General features: G+C 41.6%; 1 protein-coding gene across 12 annotated transcripts; it reads left to right on the forward strand.

Moving 5' to 3' along the window:
* The first annotated feature begins 158 nt into the window (after positions 1 to 158).
* ARL14EPL (ARF like GTPase 14 effector protein like) lies at positions 159 to 18857 on the forward strand. Of its 12 annotated transcripts, XM_083577171.1 has the most exons (6): positions 159 to 749; positions 2340 to 2467; positions 8050 to 8170; positions 13540 to 13584; positions 15689 to 15831; positions 17736 to 18857. In XM_083577171.1, the coding sequence occupies exons 2-6, from the start codon at positions 2352 to 2354 to the stop codon at positions 17941 to 17943; spliced, it is 633 nt and encodes a 210-aa protein (XP_083433297.1). In that variant the 5' UTR covers positions 159 to 749; positions 2340 to 2351; the 3' UTR covers positions 17944 to 18857. The 12 variants fall into 12 exon arrangements, with proteins under 12 accessions (XP_083433297.1, XP_083433296.1, XP_083433294.1 ...); XM_083577168.1 differs by lacking the exons at positions 159 to 749; positions 2340 to 2467 and adding an exon at positions 4213 to 4251; XM_083577166.1 differs by lacking the exons at positions 159 to 749; positions 2340 to 2467 and adding an exon at positions 4756 to 5142.
* Positions 18858 to 22953: the final 4096 nt, after the last annotated feature.

Here is a 22953-nt window from a genome sequence, read left to right on the forward strand (position 1 = left end):
TACTTACTCCCAAACTCTGGCCTACACCTCTGTGACAATTTCTTCTTGGTCCCATAGATCTCATTCTCTGGCTCAGTTCCCGGCTCCTAACACAGTGCTCTAGAGCCCAACCCTGGAAGCCTATAACCACCAGCAACATATTCAAATTAAAGACTTGTAGGGGAACCTGACCTAAAGCCAGTGTCACCAGCTTACTGACTGTGGCCTGTTGTTCTTTGTTGGGCTTGGCTGATCTTCCATTCCCTGAAGATCCCTGCTTTTGCCAGAGCTGTGTGATGTTGCACACACTGAATGCACAATTGATATGACTTCTGATAGTGTGTGTTGTAGGCTTGAGTCCTAACGGATGGAGAAGTCACATGAAGAGAATGGTCTGTTTTGTGTTTATGAGAGCTCTTAAATTTTGAACAATTCCTAGCTGATTTAACTCTTTTAACAAATCAAACATTTGAAAACTGCCATCCACACTTTTAAAATGTGCACTTTCTTTTTGCCATACAGTATTTTTCTCATGCAGTCTACAGAATCTCTGATTAAATCATGTCTCAGGTGCACTAACAATTTTAATTGGCAGAATCGGCGGCCCATTGTGTCCAATTACATTTGTGTATAGCAAACAAGCAGCATCGCTACCAAGAGACTATCTGTGGATCATTGTGTAATTCTACCATCATTTGAATTTCTGCTCTGTGCAACTCCAAATGGAATGCAGTGATAGGTTGCTTTTTGCAGTTTAATTATCAAATTAGGTAAGATATACATATATATATGCACATAAAAATGCTAACTTGGTAGAAAATAATCTACGTATGTATCTGTTTGCATAACATTCAAATTTCAGTTCCAGCTTGTGGGGTGGAATGATTCTTCATATTCTGCAGAAAAGAACAGGTGGGAACTTGTGGTTTTCTCTCCTAAATTCTGAGCTGGCAAAGCTTACGCTATTGACATGGCAGTTCAAGATAAAATGTACAGTGGTCCTTTGATATGAGATATAGGCATTTTAACTTATTGGAAAAAGTTTGATCTCTAATATGCCAAATGTTTCGGAAATCTGTGTCCACCTTTTTTAAAAAATGACATGATTTTAGGTCAATGCAGCTAACTTCAGTAAATGATCAGTTACTGTCATTGCATTCATGACACTCAGAACATTTCTGTGCATATTCACATTAAATGCTGCATTCTTTCCTCTCTGCTGCAAAAATAGAGAAGTTTTACATGGAAGAGTTAAATATAAAAAACCCTTTTAATTCTAGTACAAGTGCAGGTTTAATTTGTGGACTAGTATGCTTCTTCCAAGTAACTAATTTGTTGTGAAATTTGTAAAAGGGAAAAACATTTACAGAGCAGTGTTTCATCCTTCTATTGTAGAAAGGTTTGGAATAAGAAGCATTTCTGTTTCCCCCTGAATGATATGGTTTAGTTTTGAAGGCAGGAAAGCACATTATTAATGCAAGCTTCTGCACAATTCCTTTTAAACCAGCCCGGAATAAACTTATCCAAATTTTTATATTTAATGGTTTATGAAAATAGTATAATAAACTGAAATGGTGTCAGTCCAACTAACTTTTTCCAGATTAGCTTTTTTGTAAATGTGCATTTGGCAATGCGATATCATCTGGTAGCAGTTACCTCTGTGTGCAGTTGCTCTTTCCGAGAAAGTTTTTTGTATTACTGGTTCCTTCGCAGATTTAAATGCACAGCTGCAGTATCAGCGCACCTTCCTCATTCCTGTTTGTGGCTTGAGCAATGCTCTTTTTGGCTAAAGTATCTTCCTTCTTCCACTCCAGTGTCCGATTTCCTGCATCTTCCTATCTTGCAATCCTCTTCCTCATTTTGTACTACTAGGTCAGCAAAAATCTTCAGTGATTACACATATAGCTGCCTTTAAAGGTAAAGGTACCCCTGACCGTTAGGTCCAGTTGCGGATGACTCTGGGGTTGCACGGTCATCTTGTTTTACAGGCCGAGGGAGCTGGCATTTGTCCTCAGACAGCTTCTGGGTTACGTGGCCAGCATGACTAAGCTGCTTCTGGTGAACCAGAGCAGCGCACGGAAACGCCGTTTACCTTCCCGCCGGAGCAGTACCTATTTATCTACTTGCACTTTGACGTGCTTTCAAACTGCTAGGTTGGCAGGAGCAGGGACCCCACAATGGGAGCTCACCCCACCACGGGAATTCGAACCACCGACCTTCTGATTGGCAAACCCTAGGTTCTGTGATTTAGACCACAGCGCCACCCGCTTCCCTTATAGCTGCCTTTAGATAATTTAACAGAAATACATCTTAACTTTATGAGGAAGACTTGTGATCAAGTCACCTTGTGTTGCCTGCAGAGTCCACTGTCTATGTCGACTCAAGAGCCCTGTTTTCCATTCTTATGGTTTCATCTGGACTTGGACCAGGTTGTCAAGGAGGGGGTTGCCTTCCCAAGTCCTCCCTCCAAGCTTCCAATAACTCACAGGTAGGCACCAATCGGGTTACAAGGCTTTACTGCAGTCTTCTCTGGCACCAGTTACAGACATCAAACAGCAGTCTTATCTACAGCGTGTACTCTCCCCCCGCAGGTTAACTCCAAGATTTATAGGGCAGCCCCATCACCTGTTCCCACTTTGGGGACTAATTATTAACACCTGCCTGAGGGGCTGCACCCAGCGATACTTTACAGAATCACTCCCAGGTCCGGATTTAGGTTTGATGAGGCCCTAAGCTACTGACGGTAATGGGGCCCTTTATATGTCCAGCTGTTGTTTGTCAACAACAAATTGTCGCTGTTTTTTGTGTTGAATATATGCTATATGGTAATTTATGGACCTGATGGGTATCTAAAGCCATTTGCACATAACAAAATATGTATTTTATCAGAGAAATTGTTGAACTGAAATACAATTAAGAAGTATATTAATAGTGACATTTTTGGGGGGGCCCCAAGAGAATGTTTGTTTAGCTTATATGTAAATCCAGCACCGATCACTTTATGACGCAGGTAGCTTTTCAGATAATGGACTCCTTTAAAGAGAGACATATATTCCACGAAGTAGGACACATGGCTATCCAAGAGTAGCATTAAGACAATACTGAAATCTTCATAAGTTTGGTTATCCAAATTAGTAGTATCCTTTTTCTGTTAAAATATGTAAACTGTGCATAAGTCATAGCAGAGGATAGGCTGGGTAGACTTATGAGAAATAAGGAAAGCTGGCCCGGGGCATTTTAAGCGACAATGAAGATGTCATTTCTCCAACCACATTACATGTACAGAAGCTGACTGTTTAGTTGATTCTTATTTCAACACTGGCAATGGGACAGCACCCTCCATTTTACCTGAAGCTGTGTACACATTATGGCTAGGTCCATCGTTTTTCGCAATATGGATTGAAGCCGGTTTGCAGGAAAATGCATCAAAACGCAGTGCAGGCGACTCTCATATTATGCAGGGGTTAGGTTTCAGCGATTGTGTGCAAAGCCACCATTGCGTATTGTAAAAAAACCATTGGGTCCAGTGGTGGGTGGGATTGCCGTAATCATTTTTCTTAGAAATCCATCCCCTTTCTATTTATTTTTATGCCAAGTGTGTAAAGCTGAATGTGCACAAGTTAAATGCACTTAAGTTGCAAATTACTTGTATTTCCCAAGGAATGACAAGATGGATACAGGATAGATAGGGATTGTTGCAACATGAAGTGTGCACTGCCTCTCACGCCAGCAGCTGGAAGGCATGGCATGGCTATGTTGTGGAGGCAAGACCTCCCTTGCCGCCTTTTGGTCACCAATAGAAGACAACGGGCAGAAGGGCAAAAGAGCTTGTTCAATGCTGCAGCATAAGAGGTTTGGCAGGATCTCTCCAAAAGACCAGTCCCTGAATGCACAAAACCCAAAGCATTTATACTATCCTAGCAAGTGCATGCCCAATTTCTTCCTTTCTTGTGTTACTATTGACTAAGAACTTGCGTAGACAAAGCATGCTTAAGTCAGGGATTCTTTCGATTGGCTGCAGGGCAGTTATTTCCTATCCCATCCTTATCTCGAGCTCAGGGGCAGACCAGGTGTGACCAGCCTTGCAGTTATCACTGTGGGAACATGATTATGCAGGCTCAGCAACCTGGCAGGCTGGGGACAGGATGTGTTTGCTTCAGGGTCATGGGACCCAGCTATCAGTTATGGAGAAAATGGGAGTGTGCAGGCTACTTTAGGGGCTGCTGCTGTACCACCCTCTGTGCCGCCTGAGGCGATTGCCTTGCCCCAATGGTAAGGCTGGCCCTGGAGGCAAGGGTTTGTGTGTTAAAGCGGGTATTTGGGATGAGAGAAATAGTGGCTGGTTCTGAAACTTGCATTGGGATTTATGTGTGTTTTCTGTATCAAAATAATCGTTGGCAATAATTTTTATGCTAACTTAAAAGCTGTGTGAAAACCTTGCAAGGTCTTTGATTTGTAAGTAGGATGGCAATTCAAACGAATGCTTCATAGTCTGTGTCAAAAGAAACATTTTTCATTCCTCGAGTGGCATGATACTGTCCTTGCGCCTTCATAGAACAATAGTGACACCTAATGGCATATTCATTTAACTACATATTACATGTTGCTGTACAGGTTTTTTGTTTGTTTGTTTTTAAGAAAAAAAATCATTTTGTTTGTTTTTTAAAGTCCTGTTTCTTACTTCAAATTGACACAGGGCCTTTCGGCGTGACCAGTCAGACAGCCCCCAATTTCAGTTTTTAAACTTTGTGAAATACTTTTCAGTGACCACTGATGGAAATAACATTGCAATGAAGGGAGATGGCACAGCAGGCCTGTGTTATATGTGTGGCCTACACAGCAGATGTAAAGACAGCAGAACTCATATTTAAGATAAAGAGTAACACAGTGATGCCACTGCTTCTGGAATTGGCCCTACAGTGAGAAAGAGCGTGGTGGTCAACTTCAAATATCAGAATTTGGAGTACCATTTAAAAACAGCAAATTGTTAGTTGCTTAGTTTTTTATATATATTTTACCACAGTTGAGAGCACCATTTGGATTTTTTGTCTTAGGTGCCAGAGTTTTTGGCCTCATCACTGCAAATGGAGTTTGGTGTTTCCCTTTTGGGCTTTATGCAACAGGGAAGCACATGAGTTTCAGATAAAAATAAAACTTTTGCAGGTAAATGAAACGTGAGAGTTGTGTGTGTTGACTTTTTAAACTTCCAGCTTCCAAAAGCGAAGGGTGCTAAAAAGTTCTAACGCGACTTGGGAATTCAAAACATATTTGGGTTAAATTAATATAATTTAGTTTTGCTTGGTAAGTAAAATGTGTGAGAAATTGCATAGAAGTTGTTAAAAAGCATGGCCAAGTATTTGCAGTTACGTATTCTATATTACCTGACGTTTTCAGAAGGTAAAATTAAAATTCTTTGCTTTTCTGAAAGCAGTTCTTAGGAGACTCTTAATCTCAGGGCTGTGGGTTCCAGCCCCACACTGATTCCTGCATTGTGGGGTTGGACCTCATGGTCCTTTCCAATTCTGCAATTCTATGTTTCTGTGGTAATCTTTGATTTACTAAGCTAAATGTTGTCCAGTCACAAAAATAACAGCAGGTTTGAATTCTTCACACCCAAAAACAATATTTTAAAGATCCCTCACTGAAGAAATTTGGGGGGGAAAATAAGTTTCACCCCTTAAAATGACACGCCCTGCTCAGAGCCGCATTTAGGTTTGATGAGGCCCTAAGCTACTGAAGGTAATGGGGCCCTTTATATGTCCAGCTGTCCTTTGTCAATAACAAATTATCGCTGCTTTTTGTGTTGAATATATGCTATATGGTAATTTATGGACCTAATAGGTATCTAAAGCCATTTGCACATAACAGAATATGTGTTTTATCAAAGTAATTGATATAGAAATGAGCAGACCAGTGATATTTTAGGGAGCAGGTTAGCAGTTGGGGCCCATTACTTGCACCATAGAAGCCTACACAACACAAAACTCTGTTGCTGTATGTAGGTTTTAGTTTATTTGTTTTTTATCTTATATTTTGGAAATATCGTCACCTTTAAGGAAAGCTGTCTAAAGCTGTTGCGTCATTAAAAAGTCCCTGTAATTACCCCAAAATGCAAAACGAGCAAGGTCCCAACTAAAGAAGAATGGCAACTTTAGTTGACAGAATGCGCAGAACTCGCAGACTTAACACACAGAATAAGAGAATAAGAAGAACATATGTTTAAAGAAGATTGGAAAAGGTTTATTGAATATATGGGAAATAATCGTGTACAGCTGAAAACGCTGGAAGCGTTAAGATAAATTCAACAGTGTAAACAAGTTTGGATGGAATAGTTTTTTTGTAAAATATGCAGGGGTTTATGATATGCAAAATGAACCATGGAAAGAGAAGAAGGGAAGTAACTGGTATCTTAAGGATGTAAAATGAGTATTTTAAATTGTAAAACAGAAAACTTAATAAAATTATATACAAAAAGAAATGAATATACTTAGAATGGATAGGAGAAGTCCGTGTAATTAACTGAGCTTTCTGACTATAAAGAGGAGGAGAAGCCAGATACATTGTTCCCTGAATTGGGGTAGGATGAGAAGAAGAAGGGCTTATACACACAAGGAGAAGCAGCCATTAACAAATCCTGGAAGATTTCTGTTTTGGTACAGAGGAACAGGGACAGGAAAGCACATTGGCCCGATTCCAGCTCCTGATTTATTCAGCTTATTTCCATCACCTCCATTCCTGATTGTTACAAAACTTGACCTGAAAGAAACCCTGTGTGTGTAATTTTATAATATATTCTTAGCCAAATATATATTTTATTTTATTCTAAGCCAAATTAACTGCAGGCGTGAGAGCTTCTCTGAGGCTGCCTTGGGGGTCTCTCTCACCAAACCCCCACCCCCTTGAGGAGATTAGTATCTAGCATATATATAGTATCTAGATCTCCTCAAGGGGGTGGGGGCTTGGTGGGAGAGACCCCCAAGGCAGCCTCAGAGAGGCTCTCACGCCTGCAGCTAATTTGGCTAAGAATAAAAGCAGCTGCTGTATCTCCTCATATTCTTTTTTAAAAATCTCAGCTAGATTTCTGGTGCAATTCAGGCCCGGCTCCGCCTCCTTCCTGAGTCCTCTATGTTGGGTGGGGCTGATGGGAGTTGTAGTCCAATATAGTTGGAGGGCTTCGGATTAGGGAAGACGGGCTCAGACTTACACATCAGGAGTAGAAACCGAAAGCTTATTCTTATTGCAGTACCCCAAAAACCTGGTGTCTTTCGGAAGTCGTCTTCTGCACGGGCCAGAGAGGTGGTGGGTGAGGTTGGATTTAGTACTGAAGATTGTTGGTGGATTGGCTAGAAAGCCCAGCGAACATTTGTAGATCTTTATAGTATACAGTGGTACCTCGGGTTACAGATGCTTCAGGTTACAGATGCTTCAGGTTACAAACTCCGCTAACCCAAAAATAGTACCTTGGGTTAAGAACTTTGCTTCAGGATGAGAACAGAAATTGTGTGGCGGCAGCAGGAGGCCCCATTAGCTAAAGTGGTGCTTCAGGTTAAGAACAGTTTTAGGTTAAGAAGAGACCTCCAGAACGAATTAAGTTCTTAACCTGAGGTACCACTGTACTGTATTCAATACCTTTTAATATAACTCTAATGTATACTTGTCACTGGCTTTCTGATCATTCTGTTAATTTGTTTGCCCACAGCCAGCAGAGCTTTGTGACACGTTAAACACTTACAAATGTATTATTACGGCATACACATCTGATGTGGTTTCCTGTCGCAACAAATTTGTTAGGTTTCTTTTTTAATGTGCCACAAGGTTGTATGTCATTCTTGCTGATAATGTTATTAGATTAAGCAGTCCTCAAATTGTCCTAATCTGCCGTTGTTGTTTTTTAACATTTTCGTTGTGCCTTCTGAAGCTTTAGAAGTACTCTTGCAGGAATTAACATGTGGAGATGAAGTATATCAGGGGGATTTTATTGGGTCTCGTTGCTGCCATCTTTGAAAACCTTTAGCTGCCTAAAGTCTGGCACATGCTTCACCTGTATACATTGTACACCTGCCATTTTAGGTTTTGCGTACCTTTGACAATGGATGGTTCCTCAGAAGGAAATGGTCCAGCAGGAGAACAATCTGCAGCTGCGGGGCTGGTAGGAGCAATTAGCACTTGCACTAAAGAGCAAAAACAACAGGTAAGGATATCTGAGTGCACACATATTATTTATTTCTATCTTTCAAAAGGTGTCTTCTAAATTACACTATAGAAAATGAAATTTTAAGTTGATCCACACTGTGGTTTTTATATTGTATTTTGTGTGTGTGTGTGTGTGTGTGTGTGAACTGCCCTGAGTATGAATGGTGGTATACAAATTTAGTAAATAACAATAAAATAAAAGTTTACATTTTCCAACCAGGGGGTTCCTCCCCTTAGAAATCTGTCTGGAACCTTAGTATTGATACAAATGTATAACATTCCTAGATCTCTCTTGGGTTTGGACCCCTCAAACTAGCTATTTAGCAGCTCCAATATTCCTAAGTGCTGCAAGATGCCCATATTTTCAACCATCTTTCTACTGACAAGGGTCCTTATGGGACAAAGGAAATGGAGGGTAGACTATGCTGTCAATAAAGTGATGTGTACTTTTCTTCATCATCTTAATGGGAGGGGGGATATATAGCTCAGAGACAATGTGTCACAGGTTCAGACAGTAAGTACTAGGCTGTTGATTATTTATTGCATTTATTTGAGTTGCATTTTGTAAAAGGGGCAACTAATAAGTTTGATTAATGTGAATAATTAATAATAATAATAATAATAATAATGTTTTCCCATAGCAGGAATTCTCTGGATGGCTCACAAAGCAAAAACAATATTTAAAAACAGTATAAACACAAAAAACTATAACAAATTCATTTTAAAAAACCCCTAAAGCACAATTCAAAACTCAATTTAAGACTCAGAGATTGAGACTATAAAGTGTTAATTAAAGAATAGATAACTCTTCACCTGGTGCTGGAAATTTCATAAAGATGGTGCCAAGTAGTCCTTTTTTTCTAAAAAAATGTTTAGGGGTATTCTCATTTTGACTCAAGAAAATGACCATTTTATTGTTTCAAATCGGGAAAAATAAATACAGTAAATGGACAAAAGTACAAAGATTCACAAAATGTTTAGGGGTATGTGTACCCCTGTGTCCCCCCAGAAAAAAGCACTGGTGCCAGTTGAACCTCTCTGAGAAGGCTGCTTTGAAATTGGGATACCACCAATATCTTCTCCTGTTTCCAGTAGAATTTGGCATGGTGTTGGAGCCAATACAGCTTGCCTGCCAGTACATCCTTGTTGCTACAATGACCAGGTTCACATGTTTAGGCAGCCTTGCTGCTGCCTCACCCCTCCCAGAAAGCCACAGCCATACGGGTGTCAGGTTAGGTAAGCAGTACTCCACTGACCACTACTGACCACACCTCTTCCTGTCAGGAGCTCAGCCTACACTCGAGTAGGACCCTGGCAGAGACACATGCCTGACTGGCATGTTCCCTCGCTCCTGGTCGATCGTTCGGGAGCTTCAAAAGCTTTCTTCTGCTCGAACATCACAGCGACCAATGTCAACCAACACCGGCACACTTAGGGATCCGCAGAGTTTGCGCATTTCGTGTGACAGACCTCAGCAACTCAGCATTTTGGCTAATCTACTTTATTTACATATAAACACACATGGAGCACTGCAACATGGCTCCCTCTCTCTCTAGCATCAGACAGCAAAGAGGAAAAAAACAAAGGACAATAGTCCCACTTCACGGAACACAAACATCCTGTCTCCGTCACTTCCCACTCTGTGGAGTCAAAGCATATACCGTCCTGTGAAAGACAGAAATCCCATGACTGCAATCATGGAGCAGGAATTCTAACACTTCCTTCCACATGGGACAGGTTCACAGTTTTAGTGTTATGTACATGAGCTGGAAGAACTCCAAGCAAAGCTTTGGGTTCATGCCTCTCCCCCTCCTCCTCTTCCTGTGCTACCAGAAGGACTTTGCCAGAATGTTTAAGATTCACTTCCCCCTAATTTTGGCTTGCTGTTGTGTATGAACCAGAAGTTGAACTATTGTAGCTGTCACAAAGAGTTGGGGTCAAATGATAGAAAACTGAAATGTTTGTTTGACCTTTTGCTACACCCCAAGGCCCCAGTGTTCCTTCCTGCCTCCTTTCCTGAATGGACCATCAGAGATGACCTTCGTTTCATCCCAGCCAACGTCCGGATGCAGTTTAGGCCTCAGTTCATTTTACAGGCAAATATTTATAAATGCTCGGGGCCTTCAGTTGGAGTTACCTGGTGAGGCGCAATGCTATTCATCTGCCATGAGAGCAGCACAAAAGACTGGTAATTTCAGACTCCACTATTTCTGAAGCACATAAGAAACATTCACTGCCTATGTCAGTAGTTAGAAGCAAGTTCAGAACTCAGAACAAACTTTTCTTTTTTTTTGTAAGTTGGTTTCAATACCATGTTGTGTATAATTGGTTTATAAATCAAATTCGGAGATTTAAGCGCAGCTGGTGTGGTTTGATACAGTGGGATTCCAGTATCTTACCCCCTGTCCTGATCTTCAGCCTTTTAACCAAACTATGGTAAAGTTCTATGGCTCTATATGGTAGCAGTTAATAATCCATTTGGCTAATCTATTGTAGACTTAATTCTGTTTACTAAGGTGGGGCCTTTAGGTACACAGTTAAGTTTGTCTTGTGACCCCCCAGGATGTGGCAGGATACAGGGAAGGGTAAGAACTCTGTAAATGACCTCGGAGTATGTCACAACCACAAGATCATCAGTTTCAAAACAATATACTTCACACCATGAGTTTATTTGCCTATTACATTTATATGCCACCTCCATTCCAAGATAATCAAGATGGCATGTGTAGTTCTCCCAGTCCCCACATTATCTTCCCAACAGCCCTGTGAGGTAGCTTAGGCTGAGATACTGCCACTGACCCAAGGTCATACAGTGAACTTCACTGCTTTCCACACCCTCGTCCAAAACTCTAACCACTCTACCACAGTGTTGTTTTAACTGGGTCACTTTGTAGTTCCACAAGTACCCAAACCAAGAAATTTATGGAGGGACTGATTCAGCAACTAAAACATTCTCTGTCTTAGGGTGAAAATATATAGCCGCTCTAGGGTGGGCTAGCGTCATCATGTGTTTATGCTGACATGTGCATAGAATCCAGTTTTACATATGCTGTTGCTTAGACAAAAAGTGGATTAGTCAGGGATGTGTGATGCAGCAAATGGTTTTGTTGGGGTCATATAATAGGTTGTATTGTGCATAGGGACCGTCACTGTGCAGACTGCTATCCTTTGCACACAACACAGATAGAGTTATAGCTAGTTTATTCTTCTCTGAATTGGTGTATTAGCTGCTTTTACTTTATCTGCTTTCTTATATATTGTAGCAGTTTTCTACCAGTGGTTGTTTTCCATTCTGCTTCCCTGAGAAGCAGAAATAAATACTCAGCTACATGGTGCAATGGCCCATCTGACTTTTTTTTTTTGTAACAAAGGGAATGCTTGTCAAAAGAACCTATCCATATGTGTGTATCAATGTTGTCAGCGATGAGGGTGTGGCAATGCAAACCACATGGATAGCAGTAGCAATCTAAAACAGCAGTGGGGAACCTCCAGCTGCGAGGCATCCCAGTTTGACCTACAAGTGTGTTTTGCCACACTCACCTGCCCTACTCATGAAGTTATATGTGGTTGCCTAAAAAAACTATCCTTTGTGGGATGTAATCCATTGGAGCATTCCTTGTTTCCCTAGAGTGGATACAGGCAGGGAGGTGTTACTCCAGCCAGTATAACTTCCTGTTCCCCTAGTCTGTAGCGTCCTCCCCCTGCATGTGGCCAAAAAGATGGGCATGACCCTGGCTGACTCCACAAAAGAGCCAAGTCACGCAGCCATCTTTCCCTTGATGCCATGCTGCTCTCTATTTTGTTCTCCTGGTGCTGTTCTCTTACTGTATTTTGCTGTCTGCTGGCTCTCAGCCAGCAGCACATGGGCTCAATCCCCATGTGGGATTAACTCGCAATTTGCTATGTAATTATAAGCTAAAGCCTGCCTTCAGGGATCATACTGTGAGCTGAATGTGAGTAAACTTATTGCTACTTTTAAGGAAAGGCTCTTGTGTCTTTATTCTTTTAAGAGGGGGAAAAAAGGGGACACCAGGAATAATGCATCTGGGCAAGCCAGATTGGATTGCTTAACTAAAGAGATTCAAATGAATCTGCAAACTAGCTTCCTGCTGTATTGCGGGGAATCTGCTCTGCTACATGACTCACTGGCGTGAGTGAAGGAAGGATAATGTTTAATCAACATATCATCTCCCACTATCCTTAACATTTCCACATCCTTGTACCTGTATCAAAACTTCATGCGTCAGTGATATCATCTGGTGACCACCTACACAGGTGCCTGATGGCATTGTGATGTCACGTGACAGACAGGTGAGGGGTCCCACCCACCTATCAAATGCACTTGTGCATGATGGGGGAGATAAGGATCTGGCCCAGATCCTGACATAAAGTTCCAGACACAAAGAAAGCAGTCACTCATTACAAATATACAACATAGGTTAACGCTTTAGCATCTGCATCCTCAATCAGCTTTTGCATCCTCAATCAGCTCTGAAAAGTTTGTGTGTGATAGAGAGGGGAGGGATGTATCCAGTACAGCTTAGCATGTGAAGGCTGCTTTAAATCCTTCCATGTGGCAGCTGTTGTTACATGGAGAGCTGCTGGCCCATGGTGATTCATCTCACAGATTAGGCAGGCAGGTTTGGCCATGTAACCACAAATGTTGGAAGAGGGAGGTTAGCAGTTCCCTGGTGGAACTTGCTCGGACTTTATGGTGAGCCACGACGAACAACTCGTCATGTCACAACAGTTTCCACATGGAAGGATTTAAGGTGTTCAGCCCTAAGCTGATATTAGGAAAAGGTAACAGCCCGAGAGCTATTTAGTCAAATGCAGGCAGGTGATATATTTTTAGCCACATAGGCACATCATTGCACAGTTGATTGAGCATAAGTCTATCTAATTCAGCAGACTGCATGTGTTTGGCATTTTCTCCTTCAATGTTGCTCCTTATCATTTCGTTTTCATTGTGCAAGCCTTTTATTAGAACAGATGCTTGTTTTTTCTGCAATTCAATCATTTGACTTGTCCCTCCTTCCCCCCTCACCTTTTCGAACAACTAAATTAATATAGTAGTCAACTACTGACTTAGATATTTGAAAATAAATAAATAAAAGCACGACCTCATTCTTAGCTCCCGTTTGAATTGGTGCACAAATTTACTAGCTTACTCGTATTTTATTATGAATCAAAATTCAACCCTTTCTTGCTTCTGAAAATAAAACGGCCACCCTGAAATACTTTCCCTAGCTATTAATGTGTTGGCTTTTGGTTTATTCATTCTTTTCAGTACTTTGCTGTAGCACCTCTGCCTATTTTCTTGTTTTTGCATCAGTGATTCTTTCTGTGCCTTTTCCTTGCCTTCAGATTCTTGAGTTGCCAGGCGAAGGGGATCAGTGGAAAAAGAAGACGGTAAGAGTTTGGAGGGAGGCAACTACCTAGCAGAGAGTAGCAGAGTTCAAGCATTTCCGGGGGGTGGGTATAAATAATATATTATTATTATTACTGTAGCTTCTGAGCTGAAGCCCTTGGTGTTTGAAGAAAGTAATGTGACCTTTTCAGGCTGAAGATGCATGTCACAAGTGGGTTCAGAGGGTGCATTTCCCTCCCAGTCAGAGATATCCTCTGAATCCATGGCCTTTCCCCCTGTAGATAAAGTGTCAGGGCCCTTGGTCATGACACCAGTACATTTTGAGTGGTTGTCTTGGCACCTAGGCAAACTGAGGGTGTCTTAGACATCACAAAATTAGCCTAAGTGAGCAACTCAGTTATCATGCCTGCCTAGCAGCTTCCTTACTAGTGCTAATAAAGGTAAAGGACCCCTGACAGTTAAGTCCAGCCGCATACGACTCTGGGGTTGCGGTGCTCATCTTGCTTTACAGGCCGAGGGAGCCGGTGTTTGTCCGCAGACAGCTTCCGGGTCATGTGGCCAGCATGACTAAGCTGCTTCTGGCGCAACAGAACACCAAAACCAGAGCAGTGCACTGAAACACTGTTTACCTTCCCGCTGGAGTGGTACCTATTTATCTACTTGCACCTTTTGGCGTGCTTTCAAACTGCTAGGTTGTCAGGAGCTGGGACTGAGCAACAGAAGCTCACCCCATTGCGGGTATTTGAATCACCGACCTTCTGATTGGCAAGCCCAAGAGGCTCAGTGGTGCTGCCCTGTGTTTTCTTTGTTGTCATTTAACCTTGATCTGGTTCACAAGTAATGGTGAGCTATAATCAGGGGGGAAAAACTATGAGGAGTGTGCTGGTGTGTTCTACTCAATCAGCATCTCTGGGACAAACAAACCACAAGGCTTGCCTTAGTGTTATATGTGAAGAGCATTTGAGGTTTGTTTCTCTCTCAGTAAACCACAAATGGATTCAAAGGTTTGTTCTTGGCTTACCAGTTAGTGGTTTGCACGTAATGTTTGTTTCTCCTATGGGTAGGCAAGGCAGAGTGGGTACGAGTGCTTCTGCACATTGCTTGTTCATTCACTGTAAACCGTGATTTGTTTCTGATGATGACTTACTGTTGACACCCATAAGTGTTGGTTTATCATGATTTTGTTCACCATTTCCAGTAGCAGTTAGTGCAGCTGCCTGTCTGGCCAGGACAGGTTGGCTGGCATTGCACCTAGTTTCTCCTTTGTGCATTGGCTATCTCCCCACCCCTGTGTTTGCCATCTGCTCTCTCTGCTAAATTATGACAAGATGAGGGGAATTTATAATTCATAATTTATAAAATTGCATGTGCCCTACAGCTGATGCCATCATGGTAAAAATAATCCTCCCCCTTGAGCATGCAGAAATGGTGAGCAAGAGAGGAAAAGAGAGTGATGGATGATTGAACCAATCCTTTCTCCTGCATTGCAACAGAAATCAGTTGGCTGCCTTTTGCCATCCTGATCTCGTCTGCATTGTGATGGTCGACCATCCTTCCCTCCCTCCCTTCATGCACCCAGCAATCCACCACTGCGATTCATGAAGCAATAAAGTGGGTTCAGCACAGCAGACAGGTTGTGGGAATGGCTGGAGCATCTCTTCTGTTGTCCCCTCATCCTGAAGTGCAGGCACTGGCTACAAGGGAGAGAGAGGGCCTTTTTGGGGGTGGCTTCTCTGTTGTGGCTTTCATGATGTGCACAATGAGTTTTTGGGATAAGCATTGCTTTATGGCTTTGTGTTGGTCTGGCATTTAGTGTGAGCTTGTATCATCATTGTTACATTTCAAATGTGGTTTTATTTAACTTATTGTGCATCATCTGGAGGCTCTGTATTCTGAGACAACTAAGAATATAGATAATAAATAAATACGCGTGAGTGATAATGAAGTGGCCAGGTATATGTAGGTGTGGGTGTCAAACTTCAAATGGGGAATGGTAAGAATGTGAATGCCTTCCCTGTTCAAAATCATGTAACAACCCCCAGAATGCTTTAAGTTTGGGTCTGGCTTGAAATGGGTCCACCCTGTGCTACTGCCTGATTTAGAATATTTTATCACTGTAACTCAGAACCGCTCGTTTTCTCTTAGCAACAAATAGAGCGTCAGCTGAAATGCCTGGCATTTCAAAATCCGGGACCACTTCTAGCAGACTTCAACCCTGAAACCCGAGAGCAGCAGAAGAAAGCCTGCCTGTCAATGATAAACCAGGATTGTTTTAACAATACAAAGAAGTAAGTAACATGCGGCATCTTATTCTATATTTTAAATTGGGAGTAATTACAGACCATCATAATAATTACCATAAGATCATAAGGCTGGGTCCTGATGTTCATAATTTAAGACAGCAGTACGATGCAAACTGTCTTTTAAGCCCCACCGGTTTCTCTGGAATTTGCTTTCTGAGTAAAAAGGCACAGAATTGGTAGTTGATTAATATTCATTAGGCAGACAAGGGAAAAATCAGAAGTGGGGCCCAATGGTAACATCCATCTTCTCTTGTTCTCCATGCTCCAACATAGACTGTATCCTTTTTAGTAGCCCCAGTAGGCAGGTGTTCATCTGGAGTAGAACCACAGTTGATCATAAATATTACCTGCTCATCTGAGGGCAGAGCTGATTTTTCTATCTGCCGAGGCTGCATTCTCTTTAAAAAACAAGAGAAAAGTGCATAAAAGAAACTGCCATAAGTTATCATGCCATCCTTAGGGTCACTGCACTCAACTGGTTTAGAATTTTTCCAGTTATAATGGTAAAATAGTAACGGACAGCTTACATCTTTATGGAGACTACAGTGGTACCTTGGTTCTCGAATTTAATTTATTCCAGGAGTCGGTTCTACTCCCGAAATGGTTCGAAAACCAAGGTGCAGCTTCTGATTGTGCTGCAGGAGCCTCACTCAGTTGGAAGCTGTGGAAGCCATGTTGGGCATTCGGCTTCTGAAAAACGTTCGCAAACAGAAACTCTGACTTCCGGGTTTGTAGCATCTGGGAGCCAATTTATTCGGGAACCAAGCCATTCGACTACCAAGGTACCACTGTGCTTGAGTGCAGCAAAACTTTCTAACTCCCCTTCTTCTTCACATGATTTATTTAGTACAGTATAACAAACTCCATGGAAAATGTCCAGGATTTGGAGAAATGGGCCATCAATATGCTGATGGTACCCTTCTCTATTTTGTTTTTGCATCTGAATCGGAAGCAAATAGTGGCTTTGAACTGACTCTTAGAGACACTAATAAATTGCATGAGGAGGACAAAAAATAGTCTGAATCCCAAGAAAACTAGAATTGATGGTGGTTGTGAATTCTGCTGATAAGGAAGCAGGATAGGCTTATTGATAGTGCTCATCAAGATCAGAATCCAGGACACCTCTAATTTATTTTAAATATGCTGTTTGCAAGACAGTACAGGAATGCAATTCCCTATCTCTAGTTAGTTTGGATTGTAATTAATCATGCTGGCCAGTCTTTGTGGCTAATGTTCCTGGCTGTCCCCTGCAGAATACTCCACTGAACCCTAGTTTGTTGATATGTGTGCCCATTTGTTAGGTAAGTTGTGCAACTGATCAGATTTCTGATATTTAGGGTCCTTTGTTAACTGCACAAATGACAGCTGTTCCTATATGGCTACAGTGCTTAACTGCATAACTTAGCATGAACATCTAGGTTACCTGTGGAAAATCTTCCAGGGCACAGCAGTCCTTAGCAAACATCTTCTCAAAACAACCCCCAATTCATCCTTCCAAGTTGGACTTAGGTAATATGGCCTCAAGTTAAGGTCTGAGAATCAATACTGTTTTTTCAGTACAGCAGTACCTCGGTTTTCGAGCATCTCGGAAGCCGAATGTTTTGGTTTTCGAACACCAAAAACCAGGAAGTAATTGCTTCTGTTTTCAAACTTTTCTCAATTTTCTCCATTGACTTTGGCCGACTTTGGAGACTGCTCATTGTGCCTCGGTTGTTGAACGTTTGGGAAGTCGAATGGTCTTCCGGAACGGATTACTTTCGACAACTGAGGTACACTGTATATTGCAGGAGTATCAGGAGAAAGTATGGAGGCGCCCCCGCCGGCTTTCCCACTTTTATTTGCTTCGTACTCTGAAAACCAATGGCGATTCCATGTTTTCTCTTTTACAGACCCATAAAGAAATATGACAAACACGGCCGGCTGCTTTCCAGTAAAGCGGATTTGTGTGACTGCCTGGAGAAGAACTGCTTGGGCTGCTTCTACCCCTGCCCTAAATGCAATTCTACCAAGTGTGGGGCAGAGTGTCGCTGCAACCGGAAGTGGGTTTACGATCAGATTCAAATAGAGGCCGGGCCGGTTATCAGATTTCCGTTTTGAACGGCTATTTACCTGACCACTGTTGTTGTGAAACAGGCTGGACTTATTTATTTATTTATTTATTTAAGAAGAGAGAGGGGTGTTATTCCTCCTGTTAGAGGAACAAAATGCCTGTCTACGGGTAGCAGAGCTATCAAGGTGTGACATGCAGACTATAATATTAAGTGTGGAAGAGAGCGGAGCTTAACACTTTCACCACCCACCACTTATCTGCTCCAAATCACTCCCCAAGCAGTCTTTTCTGCCTGTGGGGGCCAAAATACATGCACAGCCACATTTTGAACACTAGGTGTGTGGAGCTGGAAAAGGGCAGATGAAAAAGTTCAAGCACTTTCCTCATATCTTTTTGTTCACGTTTGCTCTGAGCCAGGCGTTGGTTCATAATATGTTGCCTAGCCTCTGAGTTTCTTCAATTTAAACAAGTTAGGAGTTGGAATTGGCTACTAGGAAGTTTATTTAATCTTCCTCATCTGTTAAGGCTTTAGAGAAGGGGGGGGGGGGCGAGATTTGAACATTTTCGTTGCACAGATCCAGCTGCCTTGGGAATAAACCAATTCAAAGCCAGCAGAAGCAAATTAAAGAAAAAGCAGACCTCCCCTCTTTAAAAGCTCATTATTTCTTGACTGCATCTATACATGCCTCATATAGATTATTGTACCCTGTTATTGCTCAGGTGAAAAGACTGTGCCCTCCTGAAAATCGCATTGCAAAGTGACTCTTGCAAACAGAAGGAAGAAAGGGGGAACCAAGGAATTCAAGATTAATGAAAGCCTCTTCTTGTTCCCCAACGGGCTGCTGCACAACTCGAAAATTGATTCCTTCTGTGTTTATCATCTGTGCAGAACGAGGGGCTATCAAAGCAAATGTTTAAGTCCTTGAGCAAAGTTGCAGAAAATAAAGTTGGATATAAGTAATGTCAAGCATACAGTTTTTATTGGTACGAAGACCCGGGTTCTAAATGTATTTAAGGAATTCATAGTTTAAAAGTTACGTTCTCAACCATTTTACACTAGTCCGCCTGTAATGTACATAAAAAATGGACATTTGTATTCATAAAAGGAAACATGCAGGTGATTTTTTGTTAAAAGTGTCATTTCCAACTTTGAGTCCGTTTCCCCCCCCCTTCCTTAAATGAGTTGCTTACTCTTAAGATACTGTGGTCATAACAAACTGAAATGGATAACAAGTCAAGGCTCCTTGACTGGGGGAAAAAATCAGCGACATAGAGGTTAGTGGAAAGGAAATGGGCATGTATTCTGGTAATATAGTGGTGTATATGAAGAAGTTATCAAATGATATACAGTAGTGGCTAAAATCACAATGAAAACTTAATTAGAATTTTGAGGGAGCCCCACCTTTTGCAGTGAAGAGAAACGCTGACATGTTTAATTGTTATTCTGTTTAACCAAGGTTTCTGCAGTGTTTGCTTCTCTTTGCAGTTTACTAATGCAGTTATGCAATAGCTGCACACTTAAATTGTTAATGTAAATTAAAACTTTAAAGAACTTTGGGCTAAATCCCATGTGAAATCCTGTGAGAGTTGATTGGTTCCCCCCTCCCCGCAATGCCTCTTTGCTTGGTTGTAGTTTTCTTTTGACTCCAATTGACCTCCACAAAATTGGCTAGGTGGCCTTGACCCCTTTTTCTTATTTCAGAGAAAAATAGAGCCATTACACTTTCTATTGGGAGGCTTGGTTGTTCACTTTCATTTTTCCCTCATCGGCTTTTAATGTGAGACAGGCAGCCACGGAAAATCACTTCTGATATGCCAACTTGGCCAGGTTTTCAGCTGGTGCTGTTTGGTATAGCTCCAACACATGTCAATGTTTTGCTTAAAAGTGTGTCTAAAATTGAATTTTTAAAAATAGTCAAAGAAACCTAGTTTCAATAAATGAAGGCTTACAAAACTCCCTAATTGAGATTGTAACTTTACTAAGCCATCAAGGGAAGCATTGAGTCAACAGTTCACTTCTTACTACGGTACCTTAAATTACTGTAATGTACCCACAAGTCCCTTCAATGTCACACAAAACAATGTTTTGGGAAGTGCCCAAGTCACACTTCTGTGTTTGTAGTAGGTTTGCAGTTTTAAATTTTGTTATACTTGTATCCGGTACAAATTGTAGGGTTTGCTGCATAGCACACTATGCATATGGGCTTCCCCTTTGCAGACATGCATGACCAAAGACCAATCTCAATCTCAATCCTTTATTGGCCTATAGACAAAATTCTGAAAGGTTCAGTACAATAAGACTACTCAGCAAAATCTGCACCTAACAATTCAACAGAAGTATAGTGTAGTGTCCAGATCAAGTGAAGTAATAGTGCCACTCTATTCTGCCTTGGTCAGACCACACCTGGAATACGGTGTCCAATTCTGGGCACCACAATTTAAGAAGGATATTAGACAAGCTGGAATGTGTGCAGAGGAGGGCAACCAAGACGATCAAGCGTCTGGAAACCAAGCCTTATGAGGAACAGTTCAGGGAGTTGGATATGTTTAGCCTGGAAAAGAGAAGACTGTGAAGAGATATGATAGCCATCTTCAAACATATAAAGGACTGTCACATGGAGGGTGGAGCAAGCTTGTTTTCTCCTGCTATGGAGAATAGGACTCAAACCAATGGCTTTAAGTTACAAGAAAGGAGATTCCGACTAAACATCAGGAAGAACTTTCTGACAGCAAGAGCTGTTCGACAGTGGAATGGTCTCCCTCAGGAGGTTGTGGACTCTACTTCCTTGGAGGATTTTAAGCAGAGGTTGGGTGGCCATCTGTCATGGATGCTTGAGCTGAGATTCCTGCTTTTCAGGGGGTTGGACTAGATGACCGACTTCCAACTCTATGATTCTAAGTGAATCAGGTGGCTAATGAAAAAAGACCTCAGTGGCAAAACCCTAGTTATGGAATATCCTTCCCAGTAATGTATGCTCCCTGCACCACCTTTATGTTCTTTTCAGCACTAGATGAAGAAATTTTTGTTCACTCAGGCGTTAAACACCTTGTTGTTTTACAATATGAGCTTCTAAAGTTAGTAGTTTTTATTGTATATCTGTGTTCTTAATTATTTTACTTCTTCCTCTTCTAGAAAGCACTGTTTTTGTGCTGCTTTTCACTGTTTATATTTTTAAAAATAGCATTATTGTGTTAAGAATAGCATTCTTGTGTTAAAATAGTATTATTGTATTAAAAACAAAAAAGCAGAGAACTTAACTTAAAAGGCAGCCAGATACCCTTCACTCTTTGACTCCAAAACTCTAGTGTGGAGTTTGGATTGTGCTCAGTTGACAAAGCCACACTACAACTTAATTTTTGTATCAGTTGCAAGATTGCAGAGACCCAGAAAGAAAGTATCTGGATCATATCTTGAAATGTTTGCCGAGGCTTTGTTCCAAGTTTAACTGATTTTGAGACTGGCGGTCCTCAATCAGATCTACTTGGGCTTGGAAATATTGCTTATGTTCAGTTTTGTATTGTTAGGTAATGCTATTGAAAAACAAAGAGAGCCTGGAAAGCGGTTGTGATTTGTGAATTTTCTGGCATAGTTATGCTCTTAACAGGCCAAGGCTGGTGAACATTAACTATGAAGCTCTCCCCTTAGCAGACGTTGATCGGTACGAGTGGTTGAACAGGCCAGACTCATTTCCCATCAAGTGATGAAGTGGGACCAGCTGGCATTTTGCCCAAAACACATCAGAATCACTCTTTGAAACCCAAAGGGGTGGCTTAATGGTCAAAACCTGGGATTGAAACTACTAGACTTTCTGGAGCCATAGGTCTCCCTGAGATGACAGCTCATCTTTTTAAAAACAGTGCAGATATGTTATCATGTAATATTCTACCCAGGAATCTTTGGGGGGTTGTACTTTTAGGGCCAGAATTGTTCTGCTATCATTATGATGCAAGTACCACAGTGCCTTAGGAGTATGTTACAGGGGCTTATTACATCATGTTCAAGTTACATAAGAGGGCCAGTTAAGTCAAGAGATCCCTCCAGCTGTTTATTGCCCATATTTGTTTCCCTCGGTAAACTCTGGGTTATTTTAAAATAATGCTGAATAAAATGCAGATACCACACCTTTTTGTACTCACACATGCACAATGCCTCTTTAATGTGGTGTGCAGACCCAGGAAGGGGCCATAGTGGTGCAAACGCAGAAACAGTATTCTGCACCCGAAATAAGAAACTAGGAAGGCACCTGTTGATAGATGGGCAGGTAGAAAAACTTCAAGGAAGGAATGAAATAATACTGAAGCAAAGCCAGTTCAACATGCAGTTATTGAATATGTTTTCATAATTCAACAGTTTTGAAAAGACATCTGATGAATGTTTAATCTGATGAATGCCTAGGACCCTCGTAACTATGGGACCACCTCTCCTGGTAATGTCCCACGGAGGACCTTACGGTCTTCAAACAAAAACATCTTGGAGGTCCCAGGCCACAGAGAGGTTAGGCTGGCCTCAACCAGAGCCAGGGCTTTTTCGGCTGTGGCCCCGATCTGGTGGAACACTCTGTCACAAGAGACTAGGGCCCTGCGGGATTTGACATCTTTCTGCAGGGCCTGCAAGACAGAGCTGTTCCACCAGGCCTTTGGCCAAGGCACAGCCTGACCCCCCTCCTTTGGTAATCCTCATAGAACTCTAGCCCAATGGTTGCCATTAATCTGATTTGAACTGATTTTATAATGAACTGATTTTATAATGTTGTATCATTTTGCTGCTGTTAGCCGCTCTGAGCCCGGCTTCGGCTGGGGAGGGCAGGATATAAATAAAATTTTATTATTATTATTAATGATGAAGGTGAACAATATCTGTATGGATAAAGGCTTCTGAAATTGAATAGTGCCCTCTTGAAATGACCATGCTGTAAGATCTGGACTCTCTCCATGCAGACTGAAGGTGCAAATAGGAGAAGAAACCATATTTCTTAAAGCTACAGCAGTCTCTGCCGTGTCTCAATTCTCCGAAGGAGCACAGATCCTAGGAACCTTCTTTTCTCTTGCAGAGAGTA

This window comes from Podarcis filfolensis (genome assembly GCF_964270895.1).
Source record: "Podarcis filfolensis genome assembly, chromosome: 11".
In the NCBI taxonomy this organism is placed as follows: Eukaryota; Metazoa; Chordata; class Lepidosauria; order Squamata; family Lacertidae; genus Podarcis; species Podarcis filfolensis.